The sequence below is a fragment of the Phocoena sinus genome, chromosome 1 (genome assembly GCF_008692025.1).
Source record: "Phocoena sinus isolate mPhoSin1 chromosome 1, mPhoSin1.pri, whole genome shotgun sequence".
In the NCBI taxonomy this organism is placed as follows: domain Eukaryota; kingdom Metazoa; phylum Chordata; class Mammalia; order Artiodactyla; family Phocoenidae; genus Phocoena; species Phocoena sinus.
Window position 1 is genome coordinate 113,477,513 of NC_045763.1, and position 13,091 is coordinate 113,490,603.

The window sequence follows — 13,091 nt, forward strand, 5'->3', positions numbered from 1 at the left end:
GGGAGCCAGGTGGGCTGGGGCAGGGGTGTGGGGCGCGGGGAGGGCGCGGAGAGAAGGTATTCCTGCAGGGCTGGAAAACGCCAGGCAACTGTGAGCTATGAGGGTCAGAGGTGCACATTCTTCCTGGAGAACTCACCCCTCTCCCTCCAGCTGCCACCAGCTGCTGAGCAAGGTGGGACAGCCAGGAGACATGGGTCAGGTGGCCAGAGGTAGAGAGACAAGTACAGAAGAAAAGGCGTGGGCGCCAAAAACAGAGGTGGTCATGGGTGTGGAGAGTGTCAGAGCTGGGACAGTTCTTGGAGTCTTCTCATCTTACAAACCAGGACACTGAAGCCTAGACCTGGCTGAGGTCAATCAGCTGCTAGGTCCAGATCTAGAATCTAGCTCCCTAGACCCCCTACTCCAGTGCTCCTTCTCCCACACCACGTAGACTCCACAGCAGTTAATATAAAACACAAACTGTGCTGAATGGGAGAAAATATTTGCAAACGATATGACCGATAAGGGGTTAATATCCAACATATATAAACAGCTCATGCAACTCAACATCAAAAAACCAAACAACTCGATTAAAAAAATGGGCAGAAGCCATTGACAGATGAATGGATAAAGAAGACGTGGTACATATATACAATGGACTATTACTTAGCCATAAAAAGGAACGAAATCGGGTCATTTGTAGAGATGTGGATGGACCCAGAGACTGTCATACAGAGTGAAGTAAGTCAGAAAGAGAAAAACAAATATCGTATATTAACACATATATGTGGAATCTAGAAAAATAGTACAGATGAACCCATTTGCAAGGCAGAAATAGACACAGATGTAAAGAACAAACGTATGGACACCAAGGGGGAAAAGTGGGGTATGGGGTGGTGGTGGTGGGATGAATTGGGAGATTGGGATTGACATATATACACTAATATGTATAAAATAGATAACTAATAAGAACCTGCTGTATAAAAAATAAATTTAAAAAAAGGGGGGCTTCCCTGGTGGCGCAGTGGTTGAGAGTCCGCCTGCCGATGCAGGGGACACGGATTCGTGCCCCGATCCGAGAAGATCCCACATGCCGCGGAGCGGCTGGACCTGTGAGCCATGGCTGCTGAGCCTGCGCGTCCAGAGCCTGTGCTCCACAACGGGAGAGGCCACAACAGTGAGAGGCCCGTGTACCGCAAAAAAAAAAAAAAAAAAAAAAAACAGATAGAAGGACGGCGGGCCACATTGGCCGGTCATGGCAGCGCGGAGCCAGGCCGCAACAGCGCCTCTGCTCAGCAGAACCCGCCGCCTTCCTCTTCTCCACTGTGCTCAGCGCATGTTTGCCTCGCAGACTGAGGGGGAGCTCAAAGTGACCCAAATTCTCAAAGAAAAGTTTCCTCAAGCTACAGCTATCAAAGTCACTGACATTTCAGGAGGCTGTGGGGCAATGTATGAAATTCAAATTGAATTGGAAGAACTTAAGGAGAAGAGAACGGTCCAACAGCATCAGATGGTAAATCAGGCATTAAAAGAAGAAATCAAAGGTATGCACGGGGCTTTCCTGGTGGCGCAGTGGTTGAGAATCCGCCTTCCAATGTAGGGGACACCGGTTCGAGCCCTGGTCCAGGAAGATCCCACGTGCCGTGGAGCAACTAAGCCCATGCGCCACAACTACTGAGCCTGCGCTCTACAGCCTGTGCTCCACAATGAGAGAAGCCACCGCAATGAGAAGCCCATGCACCTCAACGAAGAGTAGCCCCCGCTCACCACAACTAGAGAAAGACCGCACGCAGCAACGAAGACACAACACAGCCAAAAATAAATAAATTAATTAAATAAATTAAAAAAAAAAAAAGGTACACACGGATTGCAGATATTTACCTGTCCCCAGACATTGACCATGCCCTGGCTGTGTAGATGTTGCTGCTAAAACCTTGAATGAATCTTACTGCCACCATTCTTTCCTAGGCATGTGACAAAAAATTTATCTATTTTATTCATAGACATTTCCATATTGTAACTATAGAAGAATACGGCATCTATTTAGATGTTAATTAAAGGCAACAGACAACTAAAAAAAAAAAAAAATGGGCAGAAGAACTGAATAGACATTTTTCCAAAGAGGAAATGCAGATGGCCAACAGGTACATGAAAAGATGCCCAAGATCCCTAATCATCAGAGAAATGCAAATCAAAACCGCAATGAGATACCCACTTGTGAGGATGGCCATCATCAAAAAGTCTACAAATAACAAATGTCGGCAAGGATATGGAGAAAAGGGAACCGTTGTACACTGTTGGTGGGAATGCAAATTGGTGCAGCCACTGTGAAAAACAGTATGAAGGTTTCTCAAAAAACTAAAAACAGAACTACCATATGACCCAGCAATTCCACTCCTGGGTGTATATCTGAAAAAAACAAAAACACCTAATTCGAAAAGATACATGCACCCAATGTTCACTGCAGCATTATTTACAATTGCCAAGATATGGAAGCAACTATCTATCTATCTATATCTATATCTGTATATCTACACACACACACACACACACACACACACACACACACACACACACACAAAGGAATACTACTCAGCCATAAAAAAGAATGAAATTTTGCCATTTGCAGCAACATGGACGGACTTGGAGAGTATTATGCTAAGTGAAATAAGCCAGACAGAGAAAGACAAATACTGTATGATATCACTTATACATGGGATCTAAAAAATACAACAAACTAGTGAATATAACAAAAAAGAAGCAGACTCACAGATGTAGAGAACAAACTAGTGGTTACCAGGGGAGACAGGGAAGGGGGAGGGGCAATATAGGAGTAGGAGATTAGCAGAGGTAGTAGAGGTACAAACTACTATGCATAAAATAAGTTACAAGGATACATTGTACAAAATGGGGAATATAGCCAATATTTTACAATAACTATAACTGGAGCATAACCTTTAAAAATTGTGAATCAGTATACTGTACACCTGTAACATATAATATTGTACATCAACTATATTTCAATAATAAAAAAACTTTAATTTAAAATTTTTAAAAAGACCCCAATTTTTTAAAACATACACACTGTGCCCCCCCCGCCTAAATCCCTTCTGTGGCTCCCCACGGCCTCTAGGATAGAGGTGAACCCCTTAAGCAAGGCACCTGCACGATCTGACACTTGCCTACCTCTCCAGCCCCATCACACCATAGACTCGAGCCACATTTTGTCTTCATTCACACTCCTCCAAAATACTCTGCACTGTCATTCATGTCTCTGGGCCTTTGCACGTTTCCTGGACCAGGAGTGACCTTCCTCTCTTGGCCTGTCGCATTCCTAGTCAACCTAGACCCAAATACGCTCTCACTACTCCCACTGCCCCACCCTCCCGAGCCACCACCTCTTCTGTGCTACCTCTGCTGGACATCAGGCCTCTCTGGGAAACAATCTAAGTGCATTAAGTATCTGCTTACTGGGCTGTGAGCTCTTTGAGTGTGGAAACAAGGTCTTTTTCATCCTCCAGTTTCTCCCTGACCCCCAGCACCTAGCAGAGTGCCCAGTATGTGAGAAAAACTCCATTAATGTTTGCAGAATTAATTATCAAATTAAGGAGTGAGTGAACCCCTGGGCAGCACTGATAGCGCCTTGTTTATGTTCCTCATGAAGCTACTTAACCTCCAGAAGGACCAGCAGTACTCAGAATACTCAACCCCCGATTTTCTCTCTGATCTCCCTTCCTCCCCACGTGGGAGGGCGGTGGGGTCTCGCCACAACCAGGAGTCATGTGAGGTGGTATCTCTGAGGGGAAAAGAGCAACTGAGATCCAGAGGCCCTGAGTAACGCCTCCAGCTTATGTGAACACAGGTCACTGAACAGTGATGGCAAAGCAGCCAGACTGGTTACTGAGTTCACTTTTCCATGAAACGAGCATGTCAACGTGTGGCCACTGCCATCAAGGACTCTGCAATTAGCAGTCCCCTGGCAGCAGGGCGCAGCTGTGTGACACCACCCCACAGCACAGCTCCAAGTCTCTGGGTACCTGCTCTGCAGGGGGAGCAGATCCCAGAGCCCAAAGGAGCAGCGAGTCTCCAGAAGACCCCTCGGGGGCTCTAAGTGATGTGACGTGATAGGCCATTAGCCTTCCAAATTCTATTTTCCCTACACAAAGTATGAACAGTATATTATACCTGGTTTACATCCCCTGAGCACCACCAACTGGTAGGGAAGGAAGGTGCCCAACTTGGAGAGACAACAGTGGGGACCTGACCTAGGGGCGGGGATGAGGAGATCCACAAAGTGGACAAACCACGCACAAAGGGCTGGCCTCGGACCACTGGGAGGGTTGGCTGGGCTTGGACCCCAGCCTGGTTCTCACTTGGCAAGGCCGAGGACTCCCTGCCACATGCATGGGGCAGACCCGGCTGGCAGAGAATCTGAGCCTTTCCAAAGCAGCCCCCGGCCAGCCCCAAGGGCATTTCTGGGGGTTCTGGCCACCGGTGGAAACATTTTGAATAATGGAGCGCAGAGGCAAACACAGACAGGAAAAGGTGCCAGGAGCCACATACCAGAGCTGCCTCTAAGAGCTGCAAACATCTCAGAGGACACCCGGGCGGGCAGGCAGGGAGAGAGGCAGGCGGGCAGGGGGCCCCACAAGGCTGAGGAGGGGTACACGGGGAGCCAGGGATTTCTAAGACTCAACCTGAGGACCCGGCAGGAAAGGCACTGGAAATTGTACTCCTTTTGGTCTGTCTATTTGTCTCTTATAATTTATCTAGTACTTCCTGAAAGGTCACTGGGTGGTGATTTCAATACTGTAAAATTTGTAGAGATGCTCTCAAAGAAATGTACAAATTTCACAGTTTTACCCTGGCTTAAAGGGAATCTATTTTATTAAAAGTGTCTATTCTGAGTGCACTTTAGGCACTCAGATGGATAGGATTTGGCGACCGACTGGTTAGTGATCCAAAAGGCCTTGTGCTATTAAAAGATTCACTGTTTTTTTTTTTGCGGGTGGTAAAAAGAAATAGAAATCAAAGGCATTTGCCAAGGTATGGTTTGTGGATGGAGAAGAGAGCGGTGTGTGAGATCACAAAATGCTCTGTTGCCTTCCAGCTCCCCCAAGCAGGAAGCTGGGTAAGAAACGCAGATTAAAAGCAGAAGGATGCACGTCCTGCGAAGGCTCTCCTGAGATCTCACAGGACCCCCCTCACTTCCCTCTCTCAGCTCCTCATTAGCTAAATTCAATCTTTGTCATTCAAAGGAAAATAAACAGGGAGCAAGCGCCTGCGGGGAGAAAGAGTCCCTATATTGGAACAAAACAGCTTCTACAAGCAAACACCTTTTTCCCCAGCCCCAGTCAGAATTCTCTATTTCTCTCCAAATAGCAGAGCCATTTCCTTCCCGTCAGCCCAGTGATGCACAACTTCCTGTCAGAACAGCTGAGGAATCTAGGGAAATGTGTCTTCCTTCACAGCCTCCACTTCAGGTCTGCCGAGCCTCCAATGGTGCCAAGGAGCAGAGTAGAGGGTACCCAGGAAGGGGACCCCTCCCCAACTCTGTCTCCATGGACACCTTCCCCTGAGCCCAGCCCCACCCCAGATCAGACCACCACATCCAGACTTAGTGTACCACATGTCAGCATCTTGGCCCTCTGTCTCCTAGAGACCTGCGTGGGGATCAGCCCTTCCATCTGCAAAGCCACCAGGAAGAGTCTCATGGAGGCCTGGTCATGTGCCATCAACCCCCACTCCTTCCAGCTTCCCTCTCAGACATCCTGGTCTGATCATGAACTCCCTGGAGACTGTCAGGAAGCCAGAGGCCTGCCCTAGGGCTGCAGAGACAGTTTGTTTTAACCTGAGACCGGGAAAGGAAGGAAGGGCTTTTCTAGTAAAGATGAGCCACAGTCAGCCACTTCAGGGTCAGCACTCAAGGCAAACCCACCATGGAGGAGAAATGAAAACCCTCCTTCTCCCTTCAGATCCCACAATAAGTGGCGTGAGAGGCAGGGAACTGAATTAAAAAATAATCACCTCCATTAACTGAGTCTTCCCCACGTGTCTGCATGATCTCCTTTAACCATCCTCTCCCACAAACTCTATGACGTGGTTCCCAACTTTGCAGCTCAGTATCACCTGGAAAGTTTTTGCAACTCCCGATACCAGGTTGCACCCCAAACCAATGAAATCAGAAGGTAGAAAGCTGGAAATCAGACATTATTAGCACTATTTAAAGATTCCCAGGTGATTCCAAAATGTAGCAAAGTTTGGGAACCACGAAGGTATTATTACTCCCATTTTCTTAATGAGGAAATTGACACTCAAAGAAATTAAGTCACTTGCCTAAAGTCACACAGCTTGTAGGTGATGGAGTCAGGATTCCAGCTCACACCTCTGTGATTCCAGTATGGAGCCCCCCTCACCCCAAACTTCCTACAGAAAGTCTTTCAGATCTACCAGGTACTGCTCTCCCGGCTCCGGAGCATCCCCGGGGCAGGAGCAAGGACAACACGGGCAGGCGGGGCTGGGGAGAGTGGGCTGAGTGTGTGCGAGGGGCCTCGCAGGAAGTAATCTAATTAGTAGGTTCTGCTCCTTCCTCATCCACTTAAATTCTCTCCAGAACAAAGCCCTGGCCTAAGAGGATCCCAAGAGGATGGCCAGGCACGACGGAAACACAGCAAGAGTATATGTGTGTGGCTGCGTGAATACAGGACAGTGGGCGCTAAGCAGGGCACACACAGCCTGGAAAGGGTGGGAGCCCTGGGGAGCCAGCAGGTGAGGGGCTAGTGCTCAGACCCGAGAACCTGGGGTTGATCTGCTTCTTCACCGGCTGTTGGACTTGGGGAAGTTACTTCCCCTCTGAACCTCTGACCCCTCCTCTGTGTGACAGAAGGTCCTTTCAGTCCTGTGCGCCATAGTGCAAAGAATTCCCAGGGCTGCTTTGATGGCGGCCCCATGCTCAGGCCTGAGTGGGTGTGGGTATGGGACCAGCTGAGGCCTCACCCCAGGCAGGCAGAGTCCATACACAGTTCAGGCACCCACAGACACCCCCCCCCAACCCCGGCTCTCAGGGCTGTGTGGCCAGGCCAGGGAGGTCAGCACAGCTGCTGAACATATGGGAAAGGAGCCCCTGGGGCAGCACCCCACACCTGCCTGTCCCAGCCATGATCCCCCGAAATCTGTCAGCTCCCCCTCACCCAGTCCCACCCTGCAAGTTGCGCAGGAGGGTGCTGAGAGCATCTGGAATTGCCCTGCTCACCTGAAAGCCCCCCACTCCCCACCACACCCCATTGACTCAAGTGCCAGATAGAATGTGGTTTCCCCTCTGTGGTTTATTCAGGGGCCAGCCCTTCTCCAAGCCTTCCCTGGTCTTCCCTGACATAATTAAATGCTCTGTGCTACTTCTATTCTTGGCTCAAACCTCTCTCCTTGCACTGACCATACTTCACCCTACCCATCATCTCCTTACACCTCTGTTACCATAAGACCCTCGAGGGAGGGGTCTGGGTAGGAGTCTACAGAGGCAGCAAAGCATCGTAGTCAGGAGAATGGGCTACCGAGTCAAAGGACCTGGCTCAAGCCTTGCTTTGCCACTTACTGGCCCTGTGACCAAGCCTCAACTTACTCATCATACAATGGGGAAATAAGAGCAGTGACTTCATCAAGTTGTTGCAAATATTAAATGAGATGACACATGTAAACAAGGGGCTTAGCACAAAGCCTATGCCTAGGGTAGGAGCTCAGTAAGAGCTACAAACGCTTTTTTCATCTCCGTGGTTCTAGCACCTAACACAAGCCCTGGCCCACAGAGCCAGGCACGTAATAAGTATGTTGAACTGAGCTGAACCCAGCCTGTTGGCAGCCTTCACAGGCTGCTCATCCTTTCCAGAAGCTAGATACCCCTACCCACTCCCACAACCAGGGCTGGTCTCTGCAGCCACCATGCAGAACGTCCTCCTTCCCCAGAACAAGAAGTGTTAGTATGTTAGTACTTTCTGGAGAAGCCCTCTGCCCGGCCCCTCCCACCACCCCACCTCTGCAGCTGATACCCACAGCCCTTCTGTCTGAGCCCCCCAGCTGCCCAGGCTTCCAGGCAGCACCCACAGCAGCCAGACCTCAAGTACCCTCAGTCCCAACCTCAGCCTTCATCAGAGCCAAAGCCAAAGATTAGCAAGGGCTCAGGGAGGGCAGGAGGGAAAAGCAGAAGATGGAGCCCAGCCCAACCAGAGGCCCAAACCCTTCAAAGCAATGATCAGAAACCAGGGAGGTCAGGTGAGTTCTCTCCTCCAGGTGCCTTCTTACCCTCACTTCCCAGAGAGCCGGAGCAAAAGGCACTTGGCAACGGTTACAGCTCCAGATGGCAGTCCACAACCTCTGAGAGACAGGACAGTTTGGAGAAATAATGACCCGGGGGACTTCCCGGGGAAAGTTGTCTGTACAAGGAGGGGCTGCTGTGAGATTTAATGAAGCCAGTTCCACATGAGAGGGGAGCACAGGGCAGTGTGCCCCTGCCTCGGTGACACCCCTGTGAGGCGGAGGGATGGCCATGCGGCCAGGTGGCAGAAGGACAGACACAGCGCCAGCTGGGAAAGGCTGACAGTCCCCCCTCAGGACCAGGAGCGGTTGGGGAAGGAGAAGAGAATGGGTGTCCCCCGTTACACACAGATCTGGGCAGGCGCTCTCACTCCCACTCTTTCCCCTCCTCAGCCCTCCTCCAGTCCCTCCATTATGCAAATCAAGTGACTACACAGATTTGCATAATTCATGCTTTATTAGTACACGTTCTTGTCAGGCTTTCAGACTTTAAAAAGCAATTTTGCTATCTTTAATGGAGTATAAGAGTCAAGGGGAGAGGTTTTCTGTCCTTTTCTCACTAAACATAAAAACAGTCTCTAAATCTTAAGTTAAGGAGAAGGTCAGTGAGAGAAATGAAGTGACTTCCAATTGGACACATGACCAAACACTTTGTTGACACCTTGGCCAAGAGTGTATAAAGGGCGTGGGTGCCAGGCACTGTGCTGATGACCCGTCCTGTCAGTCATGGCTCTTGCACAGACCACGGAGTGGTCTAGTCCAGTGTGCCAGAGAAAGTAGTGACTGCAGACACTACTATTATTAGGTCATCTGGGGTCCTGGGTGACTCGGTAACAACAAAACCCCCACCCTTCACCTGTATCACTTTTTTATATTTTACGCAGTACTTTCACTCCACTCTCTTACCCAATTTCCACAATAAGTCTATCCGGTTGGAAGGGAGACATTTTTACTCCCATTTTAGAGATGAGGAAGCTGGGGCCCAGAGAGGTAAAATTTATTCACCAAAAAGCAAACACAGGCAGTCTTTCCTCCATACCAGGGATGGCAAATACCTTGCCACTCCTCCATCATTCCTTGCCCAGGACAGACATCACAAATCAATCACAGCCCTCTTCCCACCATGCTCAGATTGCACTTCAGGATCCTTCTCAACACAGCCCTTCTGGTGGCTAGTACCAGTTGCCCAGACAAAACCTGTTTGCTGTTCCTACACTACATCTTGCCAACTCCTCAATACCCAGCCAATACTGTGATGGTGCCATGAGTTTCTGGGAAGTGCGTACGGGCTAAGCTTAGCCTGGCTGCTCAGCCCCAGAAGCCGCAGACAGCCACACATAAGCCCACTCACTGGTTCCAAATGTGCTCCAAATGGAACCAGACGCACCTGCTTTGGGGAGCAGATCCAGAAGAGGGACCCTCATGCCCCCAAGTCTCAAAGGTCTGGGCTCTCCTCACTGCAGGGGCCCCATGACACAGGACCACAGAGGCCCATCTGGACTAATGCACACCTGCTTCAGATACAGCAGGGACCAAACGTATCCGGTTCCAAAACACCCAGGCCTTGCAGATCCCTGGCAAGAGGTTCATACAGAAAAGGAGCCAAGCACTGCCAGATCCCAAGCACACACTGCCCTGGGCCCTGGGCCTCATCCAACCCCAGGGACACACTTTCCTCCCTTGTACATCGACTGAGGCTCTCCAGACTGAAGAGATGCTCCCACAATCCTTCCGCAGTGGGCCCCTCCCACAGCCCTGCAAGGAAACCTGTTAAATCATCATCATTAAACCCTAAAAGTGCTCATTTTGACCCTCATGCACATCCTGTCCTGCCAGGTGGAGAAATGTGAATCCCAGCATGTCTCCCATCTTCCCCAAAACCTCCCAGCTCCCCGAGCCCCAGGGCAGCCCTGGCCCCTCCCTGCCCCAGATGAAGGACCAGTCCCTCCTTGGAGGATGGGAAGCAGCCTGCCAGTCTCACAGAGCAGGGTGGCACAGTACCCACATCTGCTGGCATCAGCCGCCCTGTCTGGGGGGCTTTCCTTCTGGAACCCACAGGGCTCAGTGCTGGCCTCCTGCCAGGCCCGAGGGAGATGGAACACACCCTCTCCATGCCCACGTCCAAAGGGCCTAGACAATGCCTCCCCAGCCTGAGCTCACAGCCGGCACCTCCGCTGCCCGCATCTCCCCACGCCCTTCTCTCCCTTCACTTCCCGGCGAGGTCTCCTGGGCCCCAAATCCGAGCTGCCACTGCAATCATAAATGCCTCACTCTCCAAATCATCTCTGCTTCCTCAGCCACCGCTCCATGAGTTCCCCACCTGGAATTGACAGTTCCAAGGCTCTTTTCTGGAGGACCTCTAGGCAGGGAATACCAAGGGCAGGGGGAGGGAGCATCTGGCCCTAGAGGGAGAAGAGTTTATCACTGACCTTATCGAGCAGTGATGGTGGTAACCAAAGGACCTTTAGTTGGTTTTCTTTACTTTCACTTTTTTTTTTTTGCGGTACGCGGGGCTCTCACTGTTGTGGCCTCTCCCGTTGCGGAGCACAGGCTCCGGATGCGCAGGCTCATTGGCCATGGCTCACGGGCCCAGCTGCTCCGCAGCATGTGGGATCTTCCCGGACCGGGGCACGAACCCGTGTCCCCTGCATCGGCAGGCAGACTCTCAACCGCTGCGCCACCAGGGAAGCCCTCACTTATTTTTTTACATTCTCTGCAGACAACATACCCCCACACTGTGCACTTGGGAGTAGGCTGCTCCTCCACGGCCCCTCCCCAGCCGTGGTGCACTGCTGCCATTAGGTGGCTGCAGCCAGCGTCTACAGGGCTGGCTCACATTTCTGGAGAGGACAGAGCAAAGGAATACATGACAGGCAGCCAGGGCAGCGAGAAAGCCCAGCCTTCAGAAGCTCCCCCACCCACTTCTCTTTACAGTTGGGGAAATAAGTGTGGTAAGGTAGGCATGAGGGCGGCCCCTAAGCCCAAGCTCCTGTCTCCACCACCCACACACGCCGGCAATGAGGATGACACCTGGAAGCAAGTGGCAGAGCCAGGAGTTGACCCAAGGTCTAGCCGACGCCCTCGCCGCCCACCCTGTCCCCTGGCCTCTCCTCGGGGCTGCCTCCCACCGCCCCTCTCTGCCCCCCGCCTGGCTTTCTCTTCATTCATTCACCAAACACTTGCCGAGAGCCCCTATGAGCCAGGCACCTGTGGGAGGCTTTCTCAGCCCTCATCTCACGGATCCTCCCAACAACCATGCCCACTTTATGGATGAGGATGCTGCCACCCCAGAGAGCCCACACCTGCCCAGGTCACCCTAAAAGGGAAGGGGCAGAGCCAGGCGGGTATCAGGTCACTGATCCCAAATCCAGGGCTCTCTCTTCTCAGGAGCCTGCACTGGGCCAAGACCCAGTGGGGCCCTGGGCAGAGGTGAGGCCAGCCTCTGGGCAGGAGGCGCTGAGGACCAAGGCCAGGCTGGCCCTACTAACCCCACTCTCAAGCACCACACTGGGACCACCTGCAATGACGCTGGGTTTCTGAAAAGCTGATTCCAAGCTAGCTAGTAAGGGTGGTTCCTGTGAACCCCACTGCTGGAAGACGCCCAGCATCGCCCAATTCCTGCAGGGTATCCCCCTGGGATCCCCGCCGAAACCCTCAGAGCCGACACACTCAAGACAGAACTCATCATCTTGACCACCTCCCGGGGCTCCATCTCCTTTACAGGCAACAAGGCCCTGCTCTCCCCACCCCGTCACGCCAGTCTGTCACCGTGTCTTGTAAACTGAAAGAGTGGCCAAGTACTGAGCTAAGAACTTTACACCTGTGTCCTTATTAATCCTCTCTCACAACACCCCATGGGCTGAGCACCATGACCCCCATTTCACACATGCACAGGCTGAGGTTCAGGGAGACTGGGCAACTTGCCCAAACACACAGCCTGTCAGCACCCGAGCTGTGATGTGAGCCCAAGAGGAGCTGGCTCCGGCACACTGCCGCTATTCCACCCCTGTCTTTGAAAACGAGCAGGAAGAGGGTGTGTTCCATCTCCCTCGGGCCTGGCAGGAGGCCAGCGCTGAGCCCTGTGGGTTCCAGAAGGAAAGCCCCCCAGCCAGGGCGGCTGGTGCTGGCTGGTGTGGGCACTGTGCCACCCCGCCCTCTGGGACTGGCAGGCTGTTTCAGTGCTCACAGCCTCCCATCCTCCAAGAAGGCGTTGGTTTTGAGCAGAGCAGTGAGGGGATCAGGGCACAGTACTCACTTTGACCCTCACACACCACATCCAGGGTGGAGAAATGTGAAGCCCCCCCACATACTACCTACCTCCCTAAAGCCCTGCCTCCTCCTCCATCTTCCCTCCCTTTGCCTCCAGCCTGGTTCAAGCCTTCACCTCTCCTTCTGTAGAACTATTGCAATAACCTTCTAACCAGCCTCCCTGCTTCAAGCTTCCTTTTTCTAGAAACAATCCATCCTCTCCCGGGGCTTGATCACGCCACTAGTCTGCTCAAACACTTTCCATGGCTCCCTGTTCCTTTAGACAAAAGTGCAGACTCGGGCCTCCCTGGTGGCGCAGTGGTTGAGAATCTGCCTGCCAATGCAGGGGACACGCGTTCGAGCCCTGGTCTGGGAAGATCCCACATGCCGCGGAGCAACTAGGTCCGTGAGCCACAACTACTGAGCCTGCGCATCTGGAGCCTGTGCTCCGCAACAAGAGAGGCCGCGATAGTGAGAGGCCCGCGCACCGCGATGAAGAGTGGCCCCCGCTCGCCACAACTAGAGAAAGCCCTCGCACAGAAACAAAGACCCAACAC

General features: G+C 52.0%; 2 protein-coding genes across 3 annotated transcripts in view; one reads left to right on the forward strand and one right to left on the reverse strand.

Annotated features, from left to right (window-relative positions):
• KCNN3 (potassium calcium-activated channel subfamily N member 3) overlaps nucleotides 1-13,091 on the reverse strand; it is a 179,307-nt gene that overhangs the window by 142,699 nt on the left and 23,517 nt on the right. The gene's annotated exons all lie outside the window — the stretch shown is intronic.
• On the forward strand, nucleotides 1,235-1,909 carry LOC116759144 (bolA-like protein 3). The gene is made up of 2 exons (XM_032642577.1): nucleotides 1,235-1,523; nucleotides 1,836-1,909. The coding sequence occupies exons 1-2, from the start codon at nucleotides 1,235-1,237 to the stop codon at nucleotides 1,907-1,909; spliced, it is 363 nt and encodes a 120-aa protein (XP_032498468.1).